Source organism: Hylobates moloch, unplaced genomic scaffold, assembly GCF_009828535.3.
Source record: "Hylobates moloch isolate HMO894 unplaced genomic scaffold, HMol_V3 SCAFFOLD_14, whole genome shotgun sequence".
In the NCBI taxonomy this organism is placed as follows: domain Eukaryota; kingdom Metazoa; phylum Chordata; class Mammalia; order Primates; family Hylobatidae; genus Hylobates; species Hylobates moloch.
The window spans coordinates 59,634,475-59,661,132 of NW_026652289.1; the positions used below are offsets into that span (position 1 = coordinate 59,634,475).

Consider the following 26,658-nt stretch of genomic DNA (forward strand, 5'->3'; position numbering starts at 1 on the left):
AGGCACTGTCCCTTCCCCTAGGTTCTAGAGGAAGTTCATCTGCCCCTTTGGGTCTCATGTTCTCCGTGTTGAGGAGGATTGGGGGTCCCTAGGCTTTGTCTTATTGTGTGGGTCATCTGAGGCTGGTCTCTGTGGGGGCATTTATACTAATGCGATGAAGCAGACCCATGGTGTGGATTTGGGGCAGAGCTTGGAGAGGTGAGGCTAGAAATTCTCTTGGAAAAATCTGAAGCCAAACTTCTCACAGTGGCCCTTCAGCACCTTGGCCAGAGCTGGGGAGCCACAGAAGAAGACCTGCACCTTGCCCTTCTTCTCAGCAGCCACTTTCTGGAACACCTGGAGTCAGTGGGGTTGAGGAAGAGAAGAGGGAAGATAGGTGGAGCTGCTGACTCACCAGTGACACAACCGCCTGGCGGTAACAGCTTAACGGGTCGGCAGCAATGAGCATTCCCATTTTACACAGGGAGCTGCACCGCACAGCTGTTGGGTTTTACAGCAGAGTTCGACACTCAGCCGTTCAACTAAGAGCCATTTGTTCAACTGGCAACATGACCCAGAACCCCAGGTAGAGGACCAGGGCCAGAAATAAATAAGACCTAGGCCCTCCACTCAAGGATCTGCAACTGTGGGAGACAGGCACTAAATTAGACACGCAGAGAGATGCATACAGTGCTCTGGGACTCCCATGGGAGTCTGAACCTGGTGTTAGTCCCCAGGGCTGGCCACCTGCTGTCATTTAAATATCTTTCCTGATGTCAGTCTTTCCCCCAGTGAGAACCCTTTTCTACCCCAAATTCTGCTTATGAATTGCCTTTTTCTGAAAGTCCTCTTTGATGCCCAAGCACTCACCATGGACATTCCCCTCCCACTCAGCTGTCGTGACCCAGGCATGGGGTCATCTGCAGCACTTTTAAAAGCAGCACCTTCTGGGCCACTTCCTGCAAACTGCATACCCTGACAGGTAAGTGTTCAGGGAAGAAAAATAATAATAAAACCAATCTGAGAAATAAAATAAAAGGATTGCAAACGATTTCATGTCTCTGTGCCTCAGTTTCCCCATTTGTAACAGGAGATGATAAGATTTGGTGTTTTTCCAGGTCCCTGTCCACTCAGGCCTTCTGACACTGGTCCATAGGGAGTCAAGGCTGCAGGGGTCTTTGAGGTCATAGAGACTAACTTCCTCTCTGAACAGATGGAGAAACTGAGGCTAATGATGGAACAAAGGCTAGTGATAAAGCCAGTGTAGGTGCCCTGTTTACCTTTTACACCATGAGGTCCCTTCTGGACTCTGGACTTAACCTCACACTTTGCCCCTGACAGCTTGGGCCTCGTCTCCCCACCGCTGCCTCGGGCTCTCAGCTTCATCCATACCTGTAAGCTGCAGGGCTCCAGTTGGCATTACCTTGCTCCAGTCAGGCCGCCCAGGCTGGGTGCGTGTCTGCAGCCCCGTGATGGAGTCTTTCTTCTCCTTGTTGGCCAGGAGGTCAAGGGCCATCTGCAGGCCAATGGCCTTCATGTCATTCTTGCCCAGTGCAGATGTCATGTACATATGCAGCTCCAGGAAGCGGCCTGTTGGGCAGGGGACGAGGGCTGCACTGAGGGTCTAGTACCCATGATGGGCACAGGGCAGGATGCCAACCACTACCTTACCCTGGGGCTTGGAAGGAGACCCGTAGGTCTTTTGCCCAGGATCTGTCGTGTAATCAGTGCCATGGAGAGGAAAGGCAGCCCGTTGCTTGAGCTGGGCCTACTATGTGCATGGCACACATTAGTTACTTTATATGCACTAAGGTGAGCCTCACAACCACTCCAAGAGTTAGATCTTTTATATTTATTTATTTAGTATTTTTGTGGAGAAAGGATTTCACTATGTTGCTCAGGCTGGTCTTGGACTCAAGCAATCCACCCGCCTCAGCCTCCCAAAGTGCTGGGATTACAAGTGTGAGCCACCGTGCCTGGCCAAGACTTTTTGTATTTATAGAAGAAGAAATGCATCCCAGGGCAGTGAGCATGGCAGTCCCTGGGCTCCAAAGCTCATGCCCTTCCATGCCTCACATGTCTGTCCTCAGCCTGGCTGGGGACACAAGCCACACACACTTGAAAAGGTAATTTGGACTAAAGGGTCAAGGGTCGAGTGAATGGATCATAGCATGAAGGTTACTGATATGCAGGGAAGGGCCGATGCAGACAGAGCTGCTTCCCAGAAGGGATGGGGACTGGGTTAGGTCTGGGACGAGGGGTGAGAGTAAAAGCAGAGGTGAAGGGAAAGCATGCTAAGAAGGACTAGTGTGAGCACAGAGTGAGAGGCTGGAACAAACGCGATGTTTGCAGGACAGGTGTGGTGCCCGGCTGGAGCCGCATCCTCGGATGGGAGCAAAAGGAGATGGGACTAGAAACAGATTGAGGCCAGAATGAGAAGGGTCTTGAACGCCCAGCTAGGAGAGAGGGGAAGGTTGAGAGTAACTGAGTAGGGTGTGACATAATGAAACAGCACTTTAGGAAGGGGCATCGGAGAGCTGAAGAGACGGGGAAGGAGACTGGCATGAAGGAGCCCACAAGGCCAGAGCACCCGCAGTTCTGCGCCACAGAGTTATAGGTCTGCTGGGATACTGATCCCTCAGCACTCAGGAGCTCCCAGGTGGGCACCTCTGTGTTCCATACCCAGACATGACATATGAATGTTATCATTTTTATGTGTGCCATGATGAGAAAAAGATTGGTGAGTGCTGCCTTAGGCTTGAGCATCGGTTCAAGCCAGAGTTGGCAGAGCCTGATCTAGGATGTGGGAAGGAGCATTCCGGAGCTGACTGATGATCACCTCATCCTTCTCCTCTCCTTCTCTTCCCCTACACCCAGACTAAAGGAGCTTTGCCATTCCAACCTGCTCTCTATTGTTTCCTAAGTCATCATCAACCCATTTTTCATTTGGCCTAAGGGCTCAACCGCTGTTACAATGCAAATGGCCCTAGGAGGGATAGCACATTTCATATCACATGTCACTTAACCCCTAGTCATGCTGGATGGTGTGGGAGGGAGGGACATGTATTATGAGATGCCCACCTGGGGGACCCCCCACTTCTTACCCTCCCTTAGAGTCACCATAACCCAGAGAGGGGTAAGAGGAGAGAAGGGGAGACACCACGGTGGGAGGGAGAAGAAAAAGGGACTATGGAGGATGACCTGGCGAGGTTTTCACCCTCTCCATCCAGCTGTGTTTGGGATACTCATCTAATTTATGGGATACTTTCCTAAGAAAATCATCCAAAGCAAGGAAAAAAACTATGTGCACAAATATATTAATTTTGGCATTTTTATGATTATGGAGAACAAGGAATAAACAAAATGTCCAGTAGTAGGAGCTTGGTTAAATAATTTATGGTATAATCACTAACTACACCATTCATTAATTAGCCATTAAATACTACTACTACTTTTATTAAACAGTTATTACTACTAGTACTTCTACTACAAATAAATTTATTAAGCAGTTACTATTACCACCACCACCACCACTAAATTTATCAGGCAGTTTATTAAGCTCCAGTCACTGTTCTATGTGTTTTGCAGATGACATCTCATCTAATTCCCATGACAATCCTATGAGGTGGGTACTAGTAGCATCCAGATTTTTCAGATAACTACTTTCAAGGCAAACTAGTTAAATAATATGCCCAAGGTCTTATAGCTATTAAGGGTGAGTAAAGATACAAACTTAGACAGAATAATTGACGCTTAAGCTATAGAAATGAAAAATTATAAACCAAAAATTATTTAATGCAAACCTTGACGTATAATTAAAGTTGAAATCAGAAGCCACAAGTTTCAGCTGCAGTTAATGAGAAACCCTGAAAGAAATTTGATGTGATAGAGTTGTTGACTCAAGTGGCTTTGAGAATGCAAAGCACTGAGTTAGCTCTTACCCTTTGTTTACACAGATTAGGAAGAAGCAAACAGCAAATATTTATGTGCCAGTAACTAGAAAATTTAAATTAAATTTAAACTTTTCCTTTAGCTTGTCATCATAAAATTGAGTTTCTAATGGATATACGTAAAAGCACTTAGAAAAAAGAAGTCAATGCTATATAAATATTTGCTGTAATTGTTATTTACAAGAAAGGGCAAGGAGCTTTACTGAACTATTCTAAGCTTGAAGACTTATCTTCCAAAGACTATTGACTTGGACTTTAAGGCTCTGAATGTTTGCTATAGTAAACTAGGTCTGTTTGGATAGTTTCTTGTAGAAAACTGTGTTTGATTACTTGAATGTATAAACTGTGTTTATCATAGGAATTTGAATTCACTCATGACAACCTTGTGATAATTAAATAGTCAAATACGACCTAGTTCTAACGAACTCAACAAGTCTAAAACACTACGCCAATTCCCTTAAAAAGTTAGAAACATATCTAAAGATATTTCTCCTTGTACAAATTATAAGGAAAACAAAACAATGACTCTAACAGGTTAACATTTAAATATAGTGTAAACTCTCAGTATTCCACAAAGATGTCCCATGAAGACTATGATATGATCCAGAGAAATATTTTATCATACTTAATAATGATGAGAGTAAATGCTTAGTAAAAAATGTAGAATACAGCAAACACTGGGGCAGTGAGAAGGGAGAGGTTGGAGAGGTTGAGGGGAGGACATTCAAACCTTTTATTTATTTATTTTTTTGAGTCAGGGTCTTCCTCTGTTGCCCAAGCTGGAGTGCAGTAGGGCTATCATGGCTCACTGCAGCCTCAAATTCTTGGCCTCAAGTGATCCTCCCACCTCAGCCTCCCAAGTAGCTAGGGCTACAGGTGCATGCCACCATGCCTAGCTAGTTTTTTAAAAAATATTTTTTGTAGAGACAGCATGTGCCTATGTTGCCCAGGCTGGTCTCAAACTTGGCCTCAAGCAATACTCTTACCTTGGCCTCCCAAAGCACTGGGATTACAGGCGTGAGCCACCAGGCCAAACATTCATTTTTGATAAAAGTATAAAAGAAGGGACCAAACAGTTAAAGACTTCATATATGTTAATATATTTAATCTTTAAAAAAAAAAAACAGGAATGGAAGGAAAAAAGGGTGTCCAATCTTTATCTTAGATTACTCTCTAAACTTTTTGATTGTCATTTCTTCAGAAAAAAGGTTGAGCACTCACCCCCAATAAATATATCTCTTTATCCATGTTTGTCTCTACTCACAGCTTGTGTACATCAAAAATGTATGTTGCAGGCCAGATTTAGTGGTGCATGCCTGTAATCCCAGCACTTTGGGAGGCCAAAGCTGGTAGATCACTTGAGCTCAGGAGTTCAAGACCAGCCTGAGTAACCTGGAGAAATCCCATCTACAAAAAAATGAGATTAGCTGGGCATGGTGGCACACACTTGTAGTCTCAGCTACTCAGGAGGCTGAAGTGGGAGGATCGCTTGAGCCCGGGAGGCAGAGGTTGCAGTGAGCGCCACTGTACTCCAGCCTGGGTGACAGAGCCAGACTGTGTCTCAAAAAAAAAAAAAGAAAAATTTACATTGCCATAAAATGAACCACATTTACCCTTCCACCTGAAACAACCAGAAAAGTGGACAAAACACATGAAACAATGGTTTCCAGACATTGGTCAGCAGGTGGCACGGGACTATCATTGCTGAGAAAAGAGAAACAGATGAAGTAAGCCCTACAATAGCCCCGCTTACTGCCTGATGCAGTCTCCTGAGGAGAGGAGAAAAGACAGAAAACTGGCATTCACAGAGGCCAGGACAGCCAGAATGTTAAGCACAAGACTGGAAAAGTGAACTGCAGAAAGGAAGAGAGGGAAGGAGGGAAGGAGAGAAGGAGAGCTGCAGGGAGGAGGGGAGGCAGGGAGGAAGCTACTCACTAGTTCTGAAAATCTGTATAGTTTCTCCTAAGTCTCTGGCTGAGCATTAATTTGAATGTGTGAAAGAAAATGACCAGAAAAACTAGGATGAACGATACCTCGAGCTTAAACAGCTGGAAATAGTTTGTGTTCTCACTAAAAGCGAAGAGGCTTTGCCGTATATAGGGCATTAGGTAGGGTCCTCAGAGGTGTATCACCTTAGTACTAGGGCTAAATTAATCCCACACTAAAGGCTGCTCTAGACTCACCCTAATAAAAGTTAGAAGTGAGCCTCAAGAAGATCCACAGTCTTACATAATTTAACTGTGCACCAGAACGAAGTGCAGTACTATTTAAAGAAATAACACAAAATCCAGGCCGGTGGCTCACGCCTGTAATCCCAGCACTTTGGGAGGCTGAAGCAGGTGGATCACTTGAGGTCAGGAGTTTGAGATCAGTCTGGCCAACATGGTAAAACCCCTCTCTACTAAAAATACAAAATTAGCCTGGCGTGGAGGCGGGCGCTTGTAATCCCAGCTACTTGGGAGACTGAGGCAGAAGAATTGCTTGAACCTGGGAGGCGGAGGTTGCAGCGAGCCGAGATTGCACCTGGGCGACAGAGCTAAGGTGTTTGCAGTCAAAAGCCAAAAGAGTTTCTCACCAGCAGACCTGCATTACAAAGAACCATCAGTTCTTCAAGCAGAAGGAAAACTTTCCCAGATGGAAATCTCGATCCAGGCACAAAAAGTGAAAAGACCCCAGAAATGGTAAATATATGTATAAAAATAAAAAATTTGCTTTTCTGATTTTTAAATTTCTTTTTAAAAGATAATTGGACAAATGGTGGTACACCCATAAAATGGAATACTACTCAGCAATGAAAAGGAATGAATGACTTACTGATACATGCAACAACATGGATAAATCTTGAAGGTATTATGCTAAGTGAAAGAAGTCAGATGGAACAGACTACATATTATATGATTCCATTTATGTAAAATTCTGTAAAAGGCAAAATTGTAGTGATAGAAAGCAGACCAGTAGTGGCCAGGGGTTACAAGTCAGGGGAGGGTGTTGACTGCAAAACAGGAAGAGGAAATTTTCAGGAGTAATGGAAAGAAATGCTCCATATTTTGATTGCAGTGGTTGGTGGTTACACTACTGTATGCATTTGTCAAAATGTCATTGTATTTATTGTACGCTTAAATTGGTAAATTTTATTGTATGTAAATTATACTTCAAAAGCCAAACACAAATTCGTGTGAATAAGAATCATTTGAGGAGCATGTTAAAATGTACATCCCTGAGCCTGACTCTCAGAGAATCTATCTGATTTGGAAGATCTGAGGTGAGGCCTAGGAATTTAAATTTTCAACATGTGCCTATTCTGAATTAAAAGATATGTCATGAAAACGATAAATTACAAAACTAAAGAAATATATTTTTATAAAATATGAATAAGTAAACAAAAATTGGAAGGGAATCCTTTAAAATGCTTGATGTCATCTGGATAGCCTGGATAGCTGCATGAGATTATGATGGCTTTTTTTTCCCCCTTCTATTTTTCAACTTTACAAAATGTTACATTTTAATAGAACTTCCCCCAATCCTACTTCTCCAGAAATGGAATAAACACCTCTTAAAAAGACTCTGAATTAGCCTGGGCAATTTAAGGAGATTTCATCTCTACAAAAATAAAAAAAAAAATTAGCGAGAGTGGAGGCCTGCACCTGTGGTTCCAGCTACTCCAGAGGCTAAGGCGGGAGGATTGCTTGAACCTGGGAGGTGGAGGCTGCAGTGAGCCATAATCACGCTACTGCACTTCAGCTTGGGCGACAGAGTGAGACCTTGTCTCAAAAAAAAAAAAAAAAAAAAAGACTCTGGGTTCACTTTAATGGTTAAATGCTTCATTTTAGGTTACCTGAGTTTCATATCAATAAATTATTTTTTTAAAGAAGCTGAAGGCCCCTGCCCTACTCCTACTGCCCTCAGGCCCTGTCCCTCTCTTACCATATTGAGCCTCCTCGGCCTGGTCCATCTCCAGTTTAGTCAGCAGGCTCACAAACCACTCGAAAGACCGCTGGTCTCTGTTGATCCAGATAAAGTCCACCTAGGGAGAGAGGCCCTTCAGCTCAGAGGCTTGGTCTCCCTCATTTGCAGGAGGCTCACCTCTGTAATCCCTAGGACCCATATGACCACCTCGAAGTAAGCAGGGAACATTCAGATACCCATTTAAGGGAGGGAAAAATCAAGGCTCATAGAGGTGAGCAGCCATGCCCAGATCACAGGGCAGCATGGGACCAGAACCAGGTTTCTGACCCCAAGGCGGGGATTTTCTCTATTATCTTCTATTGTTTACAACAAACAGTGTGTTGAAATACTAGCTCAGGATAGCCAGAAAAACATAAATTACTTTTTAAGAAACACTTCTAAGTGGCCTATACAGGATGATGAATTTTCAAAAGGCAAACATGTTTTCATTATTATTTGATTATATTATTTTAATTATTATTATTATCTTTATTATTTCTTTTTTGAGACAGAGTCTCACTCTGTCACTCAGGCTGGAGTGCAGTGGTGTGGTCTCAGCTCACCGCAACCTCTGCCTCCTGGGCTCAAGTGAGCCCACCTCAGTCTCCCAAGTAGCTGGGACCACAGGTGCTCACCACCACACCCAACTAATTTTTGTATTTTTGTTAGAGACGGGGTTTCGCCAAGTTGCCCAGGCTGGTCTTGAGCTCTTGGGCTCAAGTGGTCTGCCTGCCTTGGCCTCCCAAAGTGCTAGGATTACAGGCATGAGCCACCATGCCCAGCCAGTATGTTTTCATTCTTAAAACCACCATAGGGTCATGGATAGGTAGCATCATGGCTGTAACTGAATCCAGACTGCCTGGCTGTCAAGCTATGCAACCTTTAATGAAATGTTCAGAACATCTCTCAGAGGTGATGGGAATGTTGAAGCAGGGGCGGGGCTCAGACATTCAGGAGGCACCAGGATAACTTATTTAAGAGAATTCAGGGTATTGTAGGGAAAGAAAGATCCCATCAGGGATCACCTGTCTGCTCCCACCTTTGCACAGGAGGATGGGCTCCTATTTTAGGAGGTGTCCAGGGGAGAAGGTCTGGAGGCCTGCCTGCAGGAGGTGGTACTCACCTTATGGAGCTTCATGTTGTCTTGGACACCTTCAATCCAGGAGTGCTGGCAGCTGGGGCAAGTATGCTTTCTTTTCTGGTGCCTGAGGGGAGGCAGGAGGAAGGGGTTGTAAATTTGGGGTGAGATTTTTCAGGACCCCAGAGAACAGTTCAGGGGACAGGCAGCAAGGATGGGGTGGCAGAGCCCACTCTATAAGGAAGGGGAGGGATGAGACACAAAAAGGAGAGGGGGGCAGAGCAGGAGAGGAAAGAGAGAGAAGAGCAGAGAGAGACAGGTGAAAGGAGAGGAAGGAGAAGGAATAAAAGGAGGAGGAGCGGGGAGGGTGCCTTGGGGCTCTGACCCAGGATGCAGGCAGGAGCATACTGTTCACCCACCTGTACATGATACTCTGCAGGATGGAAGCAAAAGGGGTGATGCCGATGCCTGCCCCGATGAGCACGGCATGCTCAGAGGCAAAGATCCTGCGGGTGGGGGTCCCGTAAGGCCCATCGATGTAGCACTGTGCACAAGAGGGCATCAGAGTAGAGAGATGGGGGGTGACGCTGGTCTCCTCTGCTACCAGGGGATGTCCCCAGGGCTTCAGGACCCCCTTTATACATAGAAAGACATCTCCTGGGCTGGAAGCCAGGACTAAGTGGCTCCCACTCCAGTGCTCTTTCCACATCCTGTGCTCTCAGCACCAGTCTCAGGAGAGCTCTAGGTGTTAGACTGCAGAGCTAGTGAAAACAAGGACCCAATCGGCATCCCTGGGGTGTGTACCGTGGGTGCCCAGGAGACAGGGACAGACAGCACGTAGCCCTATACGCTGCACACCCATCCCTGCTTCTGGTAAAGAGACAGGCCAAGGGTGAGGCTGAGCACCCTTGGATATAAAGAGCAGGGGGAGGGATGTGATTACATGACCCAGATACCTGGATGTCAGCCCATGGGGATTTGAGGAGCTTGAGTACCCACAACCACAACAGCCCCTCCTTAAAGGCAAAGACTTTATTTCCTTTGGTTGGGGCAGGCATTCTTGCTCATGTCCACCCCTGCAGCCTCTCACCTTGATGTTACAGAATTTGTGTTTCTCCAAAAGTATCTCAGAGCCCTGCAGGGAGTAGAGCAGAGAGTTATGCATCTTAGAATGGACAGTATTAGGCATTTCTTAGAAGTTTCTTGCCCTTGCCAGTCTGAGCAACTTCATAAAAAGGGAATTGCTTTTTCTTCCCAAACGATTCAGGGAACACGAAGCCCTTCTGAAGGAGAACATCAGGGATGTGCTGGTAAACTGACTTCTGGAGAAGGGATGACAGTCTTGATTGTTAGCTTCTGCCCATTTCTGTGGTGTAAATCCTGCCCTCCGTGGCTCCCACCATAACAACTGTGTTTAATAACCAGCTCACGAAATTCCTGAAAATTTAACAGTGGCTTCTATGGTCCAGCACAAGTCAGTTTCAGGGTGTGACTGGACAGCACTCCCCTCCTAGCCTGAAATATTCTTTTCCCTCTGCCTGAAACACCCTTTCCTCTTCCCCAGCTGTCAAATTCCTTCAGTGCACACTGTATCCTTCATTGTCCAGCTCATTTGAAGTTGCTATTCCTCTTTGAAGCTCTTCCCACCTTCTCCAATCAGAGAAGCCAGGGCCTCCCCTGGCTCACAGCTCCCCAGGCCCTAGAGCTTTGCTCTGGGGTTCAGACAGTGTGCTCCTGGGGGGAAGGGAGCAGGCCTCCTCTGTCTTCCTCAGGACTTAGAGCGTGGTAGACAGTCAGACAGCCCTGTCCGAGTCAATGCCTTTCCTTCTGGAAGGTGAAGGAAGCAGACCCCAGAACAGGTCTGAAGGAGCCAGTGCTATTTCCCGCTCTGGTGCAGGAGGCAGAGTTAGGAGTGACCCTCGCAATCATCCAGGCTGAGAGCATGGGAAGGGTGTGCCCACGTTCCCAAAGAGCTCGGGTAGAGCCTGGGTCTCCTCCTGCCTGTCCAGGATCGTGATATCACGCCGTGTTGCTTCTTTGTCCGGAGATGACTGAAGGCTGCTCCCCTGGTGTGGGGCATGAACTCCTGGCTGTGGTTTGAGAGTTATGCGGTGAGACAGCCCTTCTCCTTTCAGTTTTCTTTAGTCCTTCTGATGGCAACGAGAAAGCCTTCCATTCTGGCTAATGCATCTTTACCACCTCTCTAACACTTACTAATCTCTTCTCTTTTTTCCTTCCTTTTTACAAAGTGAGAAAGGAAAGAAAGAAAAGAAAGAAAGAGTGAAAAAAAGAGAGAGAGGGAGGGAGGGGGAGAGAGAGAAGGAAGGAAGGAATGAAGGAAGGAAGGAGAGAGAGAGAAAGAAAAAAGAAAGAAAGTAAGAGAGAGAGAAAGAAAGAAAGAAAAGGAAGGAAGGAAGGAAGGAAGGAAAGAAAGAAAGAAAGAAAGAAAAAAAGAGAGAGAAAGAAGGAAAGGAAGGAAGGAAGGAAGGAGAAAGAAAGAAAGAAAGAAGGAAGGAAGGAAGGAAGGAAGGAAGGAAGGAAGGAAAGAAAGAAAGAAAAAAAGAAAGAAAGAAAGAAAGAAAGAAAGGAGGGAGGGAAGGAGGAAGTGTGGCTTGGAGCCTTAGCAGACAGGCCATCTAGCAAGAATTTAATAACATTGATTCTCATTGTTTTTACTTTCAGAGCTATCCTGTGTGGCATGCAATACTAGTTTTCCATTAGAGATAATAATCTTTTAACTCCTTTTGAAATACAATTAAGTTTAAAGTAATGTTGGGATGTAAGAGAAATACTAAGTAGAAAGTATTACTGGGGCAGTTCTTACGCAAAAGTTAGGAAGGTAGCAGGCAGATGATTGGCTTCAAAGACATCCAGGTGATGTGTCATCCTTCCTGAACATGGCTTGCCCTTAAGGCATGTTCCAAGGACCCACGATCCCTGGGAAGATAAGCCAGCTGGCCCTCCTGCCTCTAGTCCCACCTTCCTCAGCCTTACTAGGCCACTGTCTTCAGAAGAGGCTTCCCACTGTGTGTGAGTCTCCTCCTTTGTCTTCGTGTACACCAGGTCTTCGTCCTGCGGCCAGGGATCTCCCTTGGGCCTGTAGGACGTCAGCTCCAGTGACGTCCTTGGATGCCACAACTCCCTATGCTGAGATGCAGGAATGGACGAGTGGGGGCTGTACACTCTGCTTTGTTTCAAAACAGAAATTTCTTTATTATTTAAATCACAAATCGATAATGTTAGTTTTAAAAATTCAGATATAGAAACTATTAAACAATAGTGAAAAAGTATCAGAGCACATAACTACTCAACATTTTCTCTATGCCCTTACAGATTCTTTTCTGACACAGACATACACAACACTTTTACATAAATGGAGCATACTTTTTAGTAACCTGCTTTTTCCACTTACTACATCTTGACTGGTTTTCCAGGTAAATACATTTAAATTGACCAAATCATTTTTTTAGGAGATTTAATATTCTATTGTAAAGGTGATCAGCAATTTAGTTAGGTATTTTCCTATTGTTGGGAATTTTGATTAGCCTCATTTTCTCATTATTGAGAACAACCACCCTCTCTGAAATAGCACTTTTCCCATCCCTACCTCTTGACACTGACTTATTTATCTTTATAGCATTTATTATCAACTGACATATTATGCATATATTTTATTTGTTCATTGTCTGTCTCCCCACCAGAAGGTAAGCAGTGACTATGCCTATGTTGCTTACTGATAGATCTCCAGCATCTAGAACAGAACCTGGAAAACAGCAGATGCTGCGCTCCATAAATATTTGCTAAATGAACAAGGAAATTACTGTATTTTGTGTGCACCTGTCCAATTAGCATTTTTTTTTTTTTTTTTTAGTTGGAGCATCACTCTGTTGCCCAGGCTGGAGTACAGTGGTGTAATCTTGGCTCACTGCAACCTCTGCCTCCTGGGTTCAAGAGATTCTCCTGCCTCAGCCTTCCGAGTAGCTGGGACTAAGCACGCACCACCATGCCTGGCTAATTTTTGTGTTTTTAGTAGAGACGTGGTTTCACCATGTTGGCCAGGATGGTCTCAATCTCCTGACCTCATGATCTGCCAGCCTCGGCCTCCCAAAATGCTGGAATTACAGGCGTGAGCCACCGCGCCTGCCCCCAATTAGCTTTTAAGAATACGTCTCTAAAATGGAGTTGCTTGGTGTGTAGGTATACATATTTAAAATGCTGACACATATGGCCAGGCTGCCTGCCAGAAAGATTGTGCCAATTTATAGTGGCAGAGGTGACTGAGGTCCCAAGAAAACAGCTTTTAGTGTATCTAGCCCATTGATCCTCAGTGTGCCATGACTCATCTGATTTTGAAAGTCAGCTTCCTCCTTCAGGAAGTTTCCCTGATTAACAGCCAAGAACGTTCTGCTTCTCCTACCTATCCCTGCATATCCCAGACCTTTGCTCCTGGTGTGATCCTGGAAAGGTCCTCTGGTCTGGCCAAGCAGGATTTCACCTGGATTTCAACTCTGGACTTTAAATTCCCCAATGGCAAGGTAGGGTTGGGCCAGGCCTTGGGACGTCTCCTATGGCAGGGTTTTCATATGTTAACCTGTCTCCCAGTCACGAGGCACAGTCTACTTAGTTTGAGTTCAGCCACCCTCAGCCTCAGCATCTATTCTTATTTCTTTAGCAGTTGCTCTGTCTCTCTGTTCCTCCAAAGCCTTGATAGCACCAGCAACTCATCAGCTTTATAGGTTTCATCAAGGCTCAAAAGAGAATAACATTGCTGATGGTGATGATGATGATGAGGGGCCCACCTGGACCAGGCTGCCTATTTCAAGCAATACTTTATGTGCATTCATTCAGCTGGTTTTTAAAATAGTCACAGGAGAAAGGTAAGTAACAGAGGAAACTACTTCTATTTTATAGATGAACAAACCAAAGGACTTGCCCAAGCCCACACAGTTAGAAAGTATTAGAGTAGAGACCTGGAGGTGGGTTTTTCTGATTTCGATTTCCACTCTCTTTCCGTTGCTCTCTCCCCCTTCTAATGGGGGACATCAGACTGGGAAGGATCTGGAGTGGTCAGACTTCGAGAAGGTTCTTGGACCATGGAGTCAGCAGTTGCCTAACCCCCTTGTGCTGCCATCTGTGTACACAGCAGTTGCTCACTAATTGATGCTCACTGAGAAGAAGGAGGCAACTTGGTCTCTGTGGACTTGCCAGCAGAGTGGACCCCTTCCCTCCAGTAGCCACCTACCTCGGACAACCTTTGACTCTTCCTCATTGTCACACTCCTTGACAGCCTCTTAGAACCACGGCCCAGTGGGTCTGATGCCTTGAAGGACTCATACAGCCTGTTTGTCCACTGGCCTTGGGACCGAATGTGCAGCCAGATAGTGTCTGAGCAAGAGAAGAGTGGGAGGGGAAAGGAGGTTCATAGTGACTGGCACCAGGGAGCAAGCCTCACCCCGCTGGAGGGATTGGTGCTGGGCCTCAGCCCTCCAAGCCCTGGTTTGAATGTCCTTCCTCAGGACCAAACTAGCAGCCACAGCCACAGGACTTGGAGAGCTGATCTCTCTGGGGCAGACCTTGAGATCTTTCTTGATGAAGTCAACCTGAGCTTAATAAGGGTACAGACTCCTGTACCAAAGAAAGGATCAGAGCAGCTCACTAGGAATTTTCTAAAGGCGGGGACTCTGCCACCTTCATCAGGCCAAGGTCTCACCAAAACAGGGCCTCCTGCTATTCAATGGCTCTGCACACAGTAGGCGCTCAGTCCATGGTGGTACCAACTGCTTTCATGGTACCCATGCCTGGGATGTAGCAGATACTTACTAAGGTCCTCTGTTGAATGAATGCCTGATGGAAATGTGGTGTGAGGTGATGTGACTCTTCTGCTGAGTGGCACCAAATAGAATCCACAACATCAGAGTGAGGAGGATGCAAGACATCTCCCACTTTGAACTCTTGCCCTTTTCCTGTTTTTTTTTTTTTTTTAAAACCATGGATTCTCTTAGCAGTCCTGTGAAGGCAGTGGATAGTCTCCTTCTCAGAATAAGGGTCTAAAAACATGAAGCAGGGATGGCCTATCTTTTGGCTTCCCTGGGTCACACTGGAAGAATAAGAATTGTCTTGGGCCACACATGAAATACACTAACACTAACAATAGCTGATTAACTAAAAAGAAAAAAAAATCACAGACACACAAAAATCTCATCATGTTTTAAGAAAGTTTACAAATTTGTGTTGGACCACATTCAAAGCCATCCTGGGCCACATGCGGCTCAACGGCCACAGGTTGGACAAGCTTGACATAAAGTAATATACAGAGAAATTACATATGAATCCAGTTATAATTAGTTATCAAAATGTTAAAAAAAAAAAACAAATTTGTGACTTAGGAATCCATGTGCTTCTTTGTTAATACATGAATTAATGAGCTGTAGCAGGACCCAACGAGCCCTGGGAATCAGAAGTAGTAGTGAGCATAAATACTCTTGAAGCATTGCCCACAACTGTAACATACAGAAAGGCATCCATGGTTTTCACCGTGAAAAAGTCAGAGGTATCATTAATACTCCTGGGGTTTGTTGCTCACATTTATCATTGAAGAAAATGCTAAATTTCAGTTAGAGTTTAGTAAAAATAAAGATGTCCCATTCAAGTTGATGAAGGAATTCATGACCTGGTGTCACCCTGTATTTTACAGAGGCTTAGAGAGGTGCTTCACAGTTTATGAGGAGTGGATTAAAAAGTCAGGACTGGAACTCAAGTTCTAGCATCCTAGCTCCATCCACCTCTCTGTGGTTTCCTCCTTCATTCAGGCATCAGCATCCCGAGTTGCTCGAAGTGCCTCAAGCAATGACTCAGACCTAGGACGTCTCTAAGAATGGTGGTTGAATTCATTCAGCCACAGCTGCTAAACTGAGTCCCACTCCTGAATCCAGTAAACAAGCTCTGTAAACGAAGTTGGTATATTACCAGCCCCCACATGAACCCTCTCAGCTCAGGGCAGGAGACTCTCCCAGGGTCCAAGGACAGGCAGATTCCAAACTAAGACCCAGAAGAAATCCCTTCAAGAACTGGTGAAGGTCGGGCATGGTGGCTCATGCCTATAATCCCAGCACTTTGGGAAAGGCGGGTGGATCACCTGAGGTCAGGAGTTCAAGACCAGCCTGGCCAACATGGTGAAATCCAGACTCTACTAAAAATACAAAAATACAAAAAAATTAGCCATGAATGGTGGTGCATGCCTGTAATCCCAGCTACTCAGGAGGCTGAGGCAGAAGAACCCAGGAGGCGGAGGCTGCAGTGAGCCAAGATAACACCACTGCACTCCAGCTTGGGTGACAGAGTGAGACTCTAATAAAAAAAAAAGAACTGGTGATTATATAACAAGTTTGGAAAGTTAAGGCAGAAAAAGAATTGTTGAAATACATGACACACCCATATAATATTAATAATAGTCAATAACCATATTAGTATCCATACACTGGAATACCATGCAGCCACAAAAAGGAAAAGCTGTATATTCACTGATATGCAAAGATCTCCATGACATACTGTTCACTAAGAAAAAGTGTGCTGCTATGAAACGCTGCCTCTAGTGTGAGCCCATGTATACAAAATCTCTCTATCTGATTAGCCATGTAGATAGATAGAGCTGGAAGCCTATTCACCAAATAATTGGCAATGGTTTTCCTTGGATAAAATTATTTGAAGGATTCTCATTTTCTTCTGTACACATTTTGATATTGTCTGAGTTCTCTGAGAGCATAGACATTCTTTACAAAGTAGAAAAGAAAAGGAAAAAAATAGGGAGAAAATAGCCTCACCCTCTCCAACCTCTAACTTTGCTCCGTGGTACATCGAGGGCACAATTCAGGTAATTCCAAGGTAGGGGGTATGCAGCCCCACATGGGGAAACCCTGGCCATGGGTCTACATCGTGAGCTGAGGGATCTGGGCCAGGGGTCCTGCTGGGCTGGGTCTGGGAGGCATCCTGAGTGACACTAAAGCTTGTAACCAGGATGAGTCAGAGAACCCCCAGCACCCAGAGCTGGGTACCCCTCATGAAGCCAAGCAAGGGTCTTACTGTAATAGGTCACTCAAGGCCTTCCCTGTTGGAAATGTCAGTGCAAGCTGCACTTGCCATACTTGGTGGCATCTCTCGTGGTGGGAAGGCCAATCATTGGCCTGGCCAGAAGGGCAAGGGTCCAGGTGGCAGCTCCAAAAACAGCCTGGGACCAGAAGGAAGGCACGTGCATGGTGAGAGTCAGAAGACAGCTGAGCAAAGCATCAGCTGAACTGTTCTGTGCGTGCTGGGAACCCAAAAATCAGTGGGAATAGTTCAGGGCTGGAGAAGGGTGTGAGAGATTCTGCTGCCTTGGGGCTCTATAAGGCCGAAGTCCAGGTAGGAGTAGGGAAGCCTGGTCTCCCATCAAAGCCCTCTTAAAAATGCCTATATCCTCTCCTGAGCCAGCTACTCCTCTGCTTAAGAACCATTCCTGGTTCCCAACTGACTGCTCCGTCCATCTGGATTCCAACTTTGCTTCTGAAGTCCTCCTTAGTCCCATCCTAGCTCTAACTGGCTTTGCCAGCCACATCACCTGCCTTTCATGCTCTTTTTCTCTCTCTGTGTGTCCCTCCCTTCTTTCCTTGCTACTCCACCTGCCCACCCCCCTCCACTCCCCCATAGCTCTAGCTACAGGAGACTCTTCTGAGTTTCCAGGTCCTCATGTTTTTACTTCTGCTTTTCCCTCTGCCTCCTCCCCATCTCCTTCCCTATCTGGTAAACTCCTACTAACCACTCAAAGTCCAGCTGAATGCCCCTGTGTCTGCAAAGGCTTCTCCCCACCAAGCCAGGCCCTCCCTGTAAGACTTCAGTGCAGCTGGTGCAGCCCTTGCCATGCCAACTGGTGTCTGCATGCCTGCTCCCACTTCAAAGAGAGCTTTTTGAGGCTGACTTTGTGTTTCTGGCCTTGTTCAGTGCTGTGTTTCGAGTTTCCAGCCTGTACTTGGCCCACGGCGGGAACTCAGTGAATATGTGCAGAGTGACTGGAGGAGATGGCCATTACCTTTCTGCTCAGGAGCACTGCTGATGGTGAAAGGGTGCCACTCATAGCGAGCGATGGTGGGGATGTTCAGATATAAGTAGTCACCAGGTCTATAGTGAAAAAAAGGGGGCCGCTTGATGAGGAGATGAGTGACCTGGGAAAGAGGAAGGAGATCCGCATCATTCCTGCAGGCCCAAAGCCACCAGGGGCTACAGGACAAGAGGGCAGAGGCTGGGCTGCCCTCCTCCTCCTTAAAACAGGCATGCCCTGAGACACACTCTTCTGTGCTTCTGAGTGGGGGCCCACCTCAGCAGCCAACCTGCCAATCTGGAAGTGGGCAACAATCCTAGAGGGGGCAGCCAGGCTGTGTCTGAATTGGGGCCCCTGGTTTTACCCCGCTTCTCAGGGTATAAGCACTGCTTTTTAGTGGACCCTCTGTGACGTATCCCTGTGATGCCTCCCTGGCTACTCCAGCCCTTTCTTGGAACTTCAGCCAGGGCGGGACTAGCATTCTAACCATCAATGGGCATCTCTCCTTGGATAACAACATCCTACCAGACAAGTGCGTTGGAGCACTGTGTTATCTCAAGGCCTCACAGCAATTGCATGATGCAGATATTATTTTCTCTCTACTTTAGGGACAAGAAGAGGAGGCTCAGAGAGGTTAAATAACTTCCCAAGGCCACCGGGTAAGAAACCGTGGGATCTGAATGCAGCTGAGGCTGTTGGATGCCAGAGCCTAGACACACAGCACAGCCTCATTCTTCAGCCTCCCAGGTCCTCTAACGCAGTGTGTCCAGAGCTGAGCCTGCCTAGAACTGCCTTCCTTTTCTCCATAGATGGTACCACTCAGACACCTGGGAGACGTCCTAGACTCCATCCTCTCTGTTGCCGCAAAACATAACCAGTTGCTTCTTGAGTCTTTCTGTGATGTGCACCTGCCTCCATCCCATGGCCACTGCCTCAGTGTCAAGGCCCTCATGAACTCTCATCTTTGTATTTGCAAGTACCTCCCCACAAGCCCCCTCCAAGCTACCTTCCACAGAGCAACTAAAGAAATCTAACTAGAATATAAATGGTCACAGCTTAATACCACCATCTCCTCCCAGTGTGCTCAGGGGTTCCCCATGGCCTGCGGGGTTGGTCTCCCAGCTCAGGAGGCCCTTCATAATCAGGCCTTACTCACCTCTCTGGCTTCTTCCTGGCAACTTGGCTCCAGCTATGCCAAATTACCTGTGGTCCCCCAAGCACAGTATACCCTTTCACAATTCTGTCTTTACTGTGCTGTTCCTCTTGCCAGCAATACCCTTCCTTGTCTTCTCTATCCAACAAACTCTTATTCATCCCTCAAAACCCTGATATGGCATCTTCTCCCTTATTCTGAAGCTTTCTCTGACCTCCCAAAGACAAAGGGTTTAATACCTCCAGCAACACAGCACTGCACTGTAATGAAAGGGCTGGCTCTCCTAGAAAGCAGGACAGTGCAGAACCTTCTCTATTTCTCTGTAACCTAGTTCAGGGCCTGGCACCCTGTAGGCACTAATAAATGCTTACTGAGCTGAAGGAGACTGTTCTCCCCAAAACTGGATTTTAGGGGTATATTGCCTGCCCTGCCATTCATCTTCCTAAAGCTTCCCTCCTGGAGGGCTGGACTGGGTCTTGCATTTTGCTTCTCTCCTCCATAGCAATGGGGCTGCAGCTACACTATTCCCTATTTCCTTGGGGGTCTGACAGGGTACCCAACTGTTCCACCCCACAAACTGTCCCTTGGGGTGAGTTGGAAAAGCACCCCGCCCCCGCCTTTGTACCTTGGAGGGGAGGAGGTTGACTTCCATGATGCACATGGCTGCCATGCGGGACACTGCCAGTCCGATGGCCTTCTCCATGAAAAACAAGATTCCAGGAACCAGCAGCCACTTCCAGAAGTTGGGCCCATGAAGGATGAGCAGAAGCCACACAAGGAGGTAGGACAGGTGAGTCCAATAGAACACCTATGGGGGTAGGGGGGGCAGTCAACTTCCAGAGCTCAAGGCCTGGGGGGTGGAACAGAGCCAGGACTCAGGGTTATTCTCAAAGCCAGGACAGTGCCCAGAGCCTTGACCCTCTCCCGGGGATGGAGTTGGGTAAGATGTTGGGGCTGGGAAGCTTCTTTTTCTGAGTGCTTGGCCAAAGGAGGCTGTAAGGGAAGATGCCTGATACCAGAGGCAAACATCTGAAATGTCTGCCTGGGGAGGTTCTGGGCAGAGTGGAGTGCCCCCACAGGGATCATGAGCATCAGTATCGCTACCCCCTGACCCATTCTCAGAAGGAAGAAAGACAGCAATGGCTTCCTGGGAGAGGAGAAGAAATAGCAGAAGACAATTTTAGCACCTTCTAAAGCTTTGGGATCTTGGGCAATTTCATTACTTTCTGAGTATCAAATTCCTCATCGGTCAAATGAGGATTTTGATTCCTACTTCAAAAGCTTGTTGCTGGCCCAGAGTAGGTAGGTGCTCAGTATATGTCTGATATGGCCAGGCCACGAGACAGTCAAGCTCTCCAAACCAAGTCCTCTGTGACTTTCTGCATTTTGAGGAGGCTGGAGAGACAGAAGCAAAGATGGAACTAATATTTTCAGAGCACCTATGTGCTAGGATGTAGTTAGTGGTTTTACATGTATTATCGCCTATAATTCCTAAAATAACATAGAGAATTACACCTCCATTTTACAGATGAGAGAACTGAGGCTTGGAAAGGTTGAGTGACCAGTAAGCAGTGGAGTGGGGATTCAAAACCTGCTGAGCCTATGTTCCTTCCCCTCCTTGTGCTGTTTTAAGTCCAACTTAATCCAAATAGGCTAAAGGGATAAGCCAGCAAAAAGGCAGACTCTTCCGTAGCAAAACGTCTACACTTGGCGGACATAAACTACAGTCTAATGGCAGAACCCAGTGGCAGGTCCCAAATCACATGCAAATAATACGCAGACCAGCTTGGGACCTTCCTGGGCTCTGGAGTAAATCAGAGGGGACACAGAAAGAAATGAAAGTAGGACCCTGGCCTTGGGGGAAGCAAAAGCGCAGCGACTGGGGCACCTCAAAGTGGCCACTCCTGCGGACGCAGGAACTGGAGCAGATGAACATGAGGAGGAGCAGCAGCAGCAGAGCGACACCTGTCGGGGAGGCTGAACCGTGTACCCAGCCAATGCCAGGCCTCGTGGTGAGCAGCAGCTCCCAGAACTGGAAAGGACTGGCCTCCTCCTGAGCCTGGAGCACTGGAAACAAGCTTGGAAAGGTTGAGTGACTGCAAGACCAGCTCTTCCCACTCCACCTTCCCTTTGGGACCCCCACCCTGCACCATCAGATACTAGCACAGGCAGAAACTTTTGTCCAGAGCATTGGCTTATCTAGGGCACCCCTTCTCTGCCCTTTGGGCAGGCAGTACACACAGGGGCTGGGCCCTGCATTCTGGGCTTGAGGCTGCTCAAGCTTCTCCCCGACCCAATCCTGCCCCAGATCACTCACCAAAGTTCACAATGTGAGCCACGGTGTGCACGAGGGATAGCCCCACCACCACGTAGCCCATAAGCTGGTGGAACTGGATGTTCTGGTCCAGTGGTAGGACTTGAGCCAGCCACGTGGCCCGCAGCCAGGTGAGACAGCGTCTGAGCATCAGCACCTGGCCAGGCAGAGTGGGAGAGAGCCCTGCCTCACTCTCTGTCTGCCTTGTCCTCTTTTCCCAGCCACCTCCCTGCATCCTCCTGAGCTAGCTGTGCTTTCTGAACAGGACACTCACCGAAGTCCCCTTTCCCCATGCCTTGCTGCTTCCCTGGATTCACACCTGGGGTCTCTAGAGGAGGATCTCCAGAATTGCAGTGGGAAGAGAAAGTTACAGAATGTCTATTTGTATTAATTTTTATCTAAACACATGAGAAACATCTATGCTTTTACTAATATTTAATTTATGGGCCAGGCACAGTGGCTCACTCCACTAATCTCAGCACTTTGGAAGGCTGACACAGTAGGATCACTGGAGTCTAGGAGTTTGAGACCAGCCTGGGCAGCACAGCGAGACCCCTGTCTCTATAGAAAAAAAAATTGTTTAATTAGCTGGGCATGGTGGCACACACCTTTAATCCTAGCTACTTAGGGGGCTGAGGCAGGAGGATTGCTTGAGCCCAGGATTGCTTGAGCCCAGGCATTTGAGGTTACAGCAACCTATGATCACTCCACTGCACTCCAGCCTGGGTGACAGAGACCTTGTCTCAGATAAATAAATAAATAAATAAATAAATAAATAAATAAATAAATAAAATATCTCTGTTGACTTGGTGCCCTCATTTAGTCCATATGTCAGATGGGCACGTGTTGTGTTAGTTCTCAAGGTGCCTTGCAGGAGGACCAGACTTTCCCAAATGTGGAGTGGTTGACCAGGGTTCTCTCATTGCTCATTTGCTTTCAGTATATTTATATTTGCCAAGGATGTGGACTTGTAGCTTACAGTATTTGACTTTACCAAAACTAAGCTAACTACCCCTCACAGGAAGGACAAGTATCTTTAAGTTTCCCAGCAGAGAAACCACAGATTAACAGTTGTGTTAGTAATGCAAGAGCAAGTGACCAAGAAAATAAATCACACATTTCCCACTCCTGGAATGAAGTCTTTGTCAGCTCGTTGAGCCGTTAAGACAAAACCCACTTTAGGGATGGGTACCCCATTTTGCAAGATGTGATTATTACACATTGCATGTATCGAAACATCCCATGTACCCCATAAATATATACACCTACTATGTGTCCACAAGAATTAAAATCAATAATTAAAAAATAATAAAAATAAATTTAAAATAAAACCTATAAAACCCACTCTAACGAGAAGCTGATATCCAGAAGCATATCTGAGCTAGAGATGGGCATCCCTGCTCATCAATGATGAATCTTCCCCTGTAGTTACTTTATGCTGTGAGTCTATTAGCTAATGATAATAGGGCATGCATATAAGCATAAGAGGGCTTTTGTTTTAATGGTAGGAGTTGTGTGATCAAAAACTCTTAGAGGTCAGGCGCGGTGGCTCATGCCCGTAATCCCAGCACTTTGGGAGGCCGAGGAGGGCGGATCACCTGAGGTCAGGAGTTCGAGACCAGCCTGGCCAAAATGGTGAAATCCTATCTCTACTAAAAATATAAAAATTAGCCAGGCGTGGTGGTGGTCGCCTGTAATCCCAGCTACTGGGGAGGCTGAGGCAGGAGGATTGCTTGAACCTGGGAGGCAAAGGTTGCAGTGAGCTGAGATCGTGCCATCCCAGCTGGGCAACAAGAGCAAAATTCCGTCTCAAAAAAAAAAAAAAAAAAAGAAAAGAAAAAAAACCACCTCTTAGAGGCCTCATCCTATGAGCCAGAGAACCACATTCCAACTCCATGGTCTGGTATTCAAGGCCTCTTCTAGGGTTTCCTTTTGAAGGTGCACCTGCACGGGGGTCCACCATAGGGGAGTTGTGAAGGTCAAATGGAGCGTGCTCAGCACCGTGCCTGGTGCATAGTGCACAAAATTGCCAGTTATGTTACTATTTACTGGCTGTGTGACTGTGGACAAGCTACTGTCCCTCTCTGGGCGGCATCCTCCAACTCTGAGCGTTGGCCCAGCTGATTTCTAAGGTGCCACCCTGCTCTGGCATTCCAGGTGTCCTCTGTGAGTCGCTCTGTCTAGGAGGAGCCCACCTCGGCTCCTAATTAACATTTTCAGAGCACCGTGTGCTGGCAGAGCCTACCGCGATGAAGCTGCAGTCGAAGTTGAGGCACTGGCCGCAGCCCTTGGCCACCATGACGCTGGCGCTGAGGTCCCGGTGCGCGCTGGCAGCTAGCGCGAAGAGCAGCACGTGGAGGCCTGCGTAGGCGGCCAGGCAGAACAGCTGGCTGCGGTGGTTGTGCCAGTAGGCGCGGGTCAGCTGGCGCGGCCGGCGCGGGCGTGGGCGGGGGGCAGGGGCCGTCAGCCAGTGGGCAGCGCTGCGAGAGAGGCGGGCTCCCCTCAGAGGGGAGCGGTGGGGCGGGGACCACCCGTGTCTTAACTTAAAGATCCCCCTCCAGCTATGGCCGACCAAGTCTGGCAAGCAGGCTGGCTTTCTTCACACCAAGAAACAGAAAGGTCAAGTGGCTTGATCACAGTCGCACAGCTCCGTGGAGCTGAAAGGGGACTCCGGTCTGCCTAATGCCACAACGACCGCTATTTTTATTACTTCTCTTTACTTTCCAATTTTAAAAGAGGCAGTCGAAAAGGATGGAAGAATCTGAAATATGTTTTGGTAAGTAAGCCCCAAGAAAGTTAATAGGCAGGTGCCCAGTGCGGTGGCTCACGTCTGTAATCCCAACACTTTGTGAACCCAAGGCGGGCGGATCACTTGAGGTCAGGAGTTCGAGACCAGCCTGGCCAACATGGCGAAACCTTGTCTCTACTAAAAATACAAAAACTAGCCGGGCATGGTGGTTGGCACCTATAATCCCAGCTACTCGGGAGGTTGAGTCAGGAGAATCGCTTGAACCCGGGAGGCGGAGGTTGCAGTGAGCCGAGATCATACCACTGCACGCCAGCCTGGGCGACAGAGTGAGACTCCGTCTCAGAAAAAAAAAGTTAATACACAGGAAGAATGAACTACAAAACTGGCTCTATTCAGAGCCTGGAGTCGGACAGACTTGGGTCTTGCTGTTACACTCTTATTTTCTCCACAGCACTTATTAATTTTGTGATTCTCTAGTCTGTGTGTTCATTGGTGTAAATGACATGTCTCTCCGTCTGGAATGGAGCCCCAGCAGGGTGGAGACCTCATTCACTGCATTAATCAGAACAGTGCCTGGTGCATAGAAGCTGCTCAAACATTTATTGCATAAATAACTACCTTTGTTAATTATTTGTGTGATCCTAGGCAACCTACTTCAGGCGAAGTAATTTCCTTTCGTAAAACAAGTATTGCTAAAAAATGCACTGGTATATGCAAAAGTGCTCAGCACACAGTAGGTGCCTCAGACCTTGAGTTGATTCTGCAGAGACGCTGCAAGAAGTGGAGGCAATGAAGACAGCTGCCCTGCAGGACACTCAAGAGTGGGCTAAACTGGGGAGGGGAGGGGCAGGGCGGGGCGGATCCGCGTTGAGTTCCAGCCACACTTCCGACCAGGAGTCTATAACGCCGCCGCGGACAGTGCCAATGCCCGGCCGTACCTGATGGTCAGGTTCTCCATGACTCCGGGGAAGCGCTGCAGCTCGTCCCGGAGCTCCTCGAAGGTGATGGCCCCGTTGCCGTCCGCGTCGGCCGATTCGAAGAGCGCCAGCGTCAGCTGGTCCAGCTTCTCGTCGGGCAGCGAGATGGCGCTCTCGCGCAGACACGACTGCAGCACAGTGCGCAGTTCATCCGGGTCAATGGAACCACTGCCTGTCCCGAGTGGAGATGAAGCCCAGTGGGGGCCTGCCCCAGCACCCCACTCTGTACCTGTAGACGCCCCCTGCCATGCACACACTGCAAGAAATGGTGGGCCTCTTCCGTTTACCCACCTCCAGCTTTCTGCCAATCAGCTCTCCTTGGGGGTATAGACCATGCAACTGAAGGACCAAATGTCACCCTCAGCTCAGAAACCTTCCATGGTTCCCGACTGCCTAGCTCAACAGCAATGGACGCCTCCCCACGGATGGAGAATCTTTGGCTTTAGCGGATGCCTGTCTCCAGAATCTGTAGCTCCCTAAGTACTACTCAACTTCCAAGACTATCTGCCCAGAAAATACACCTGCTTACTTAATCTGTAAAGGGCTGTGTGTCCACAGCCTTAATTATCCAAAAGCACACTGTATGTGGGTTAGTGCTGAGGGAGTGTGCCTTGTTGTTCAACTTGGAGCAAATGCTCTGTTTATCATGTTGTCTTGAGAGGGGCCACAGCTAGGCATTCCAGCCCATTGGTGTGGCCTTACGTAAACATGGGTGGTTGAAAGTGATGGGATAAAGAAGCCAAAACTACCAACAGAGATGAGATTTTTTTGTATTTATTTTATTCTTCCTGAGCAGCAGAGCCTGTAATTAATGATTTCTTGGCCTGCTTTGGATATGGACACACCCAGTGTGGCATCCTGCTCCTGCCCTTCCTTAACTGTGCAATAGTGGGCTCTAAGTCCTCTGGGGTAGTGGACCTCACTTTGCTCATCTCTAAAATGAGAGTAATCATTTCTCCCTCTCAGAACTGGTTCAAGGAAACTCAATAATGGTAAAACACCTAATGCAGTATCTGGAAGAAGGCAATTGCATATACACGGAAATTCTCATTGGCGTTGTGATCATCATTCTGGCCCAAGCTGAAGTCCATAGTCACATTACGATGCAGAATCTATTAGAGTATATTATACCACTCTCCAGTCACACCTCCTGTTCTGCTTTCCTAGTCAAGAGCCATGATGACAGCAGGTTTCTGGACTCATCCAGAGGACCAGTCTCCCCCTGGCCCCTTCACAGCCTCTTCTATCTGCTTTAATCTCTCTGTTGGCCAATTTCAAATCCAGGGTCCTCCTTCACAATAATTCTCATGTACACATTCTCCTTTCTTCTCCATCTAACCTTCCATTCTACTGACTCTAAGAATATCCCATCCCTGGGTGAAGCCAGCTACCTGTTTTCTGTCCTCCCGCACCAGGGCAGCAAAATGAACGTTGCTGAAGAAA

The 26,658-nt window shown here is 47.2% G+C and overlaps 1 protein-coding gene across 1 annotated transcript in view; it reads right to left on the reverse strand.

Moving 5' to 3' along the window:
• Positions 1-128: 128 nt before the first annotated feature.
• The window catches only part of NOX5 (NADPH oxidase 5), a 63,533-nt gene continuing 37,003 nt past the window's right edge, over positions 129-26,658 (reverse strand). The window contains exons 4-16 of the mRNA XM_058427855.1: positions 25,177-25,387; positions 23,735-23,969; positions 21,493-21,646; positions 21,064-21,242; positions 19,801-19,983; positions 18,014-18,146; positions 14,195-14,337; positions 10,043-10,087; positions 9,372-9,496; positions 8,998-9,079; positions 7,854-7,953; positions 1,403-1,569; positions 129-336 (exon numbers count right to left, since the gene is read on the reverse strand). Coding sequence (XP_058283838.1) covers positions 205-336; positions 1,403-1,569; positions 7,854-7,953; positions 8,998-9,079; positions 9,372-9,496; positions 10,043-10,087; positions 14,195-14,337; positions 18,014-18,146; positions 19,801-19,983; positions 21,064-21,242; positions 21,493-21,646; positions 23,735-23,969; positions 25,177-25,387 — 1,889 coding nt within the window. The 3' untranslated portion in view covers positions 129-204. The remainder of the gene's footprint in view (positions 337-1,402; positions 1,570-7,853; positions 7,954-8,997; positions 9,080-9,371; positions 9,497-10,042; positions 10,088-14,194; positions 14,338-18,013; positions 18,147-19,800; positions 19,984-21,063; positions 21,243-21,492; positions 21,647-23,734; positions 23,970-25,176; positions 25,388-26,658) is intronic.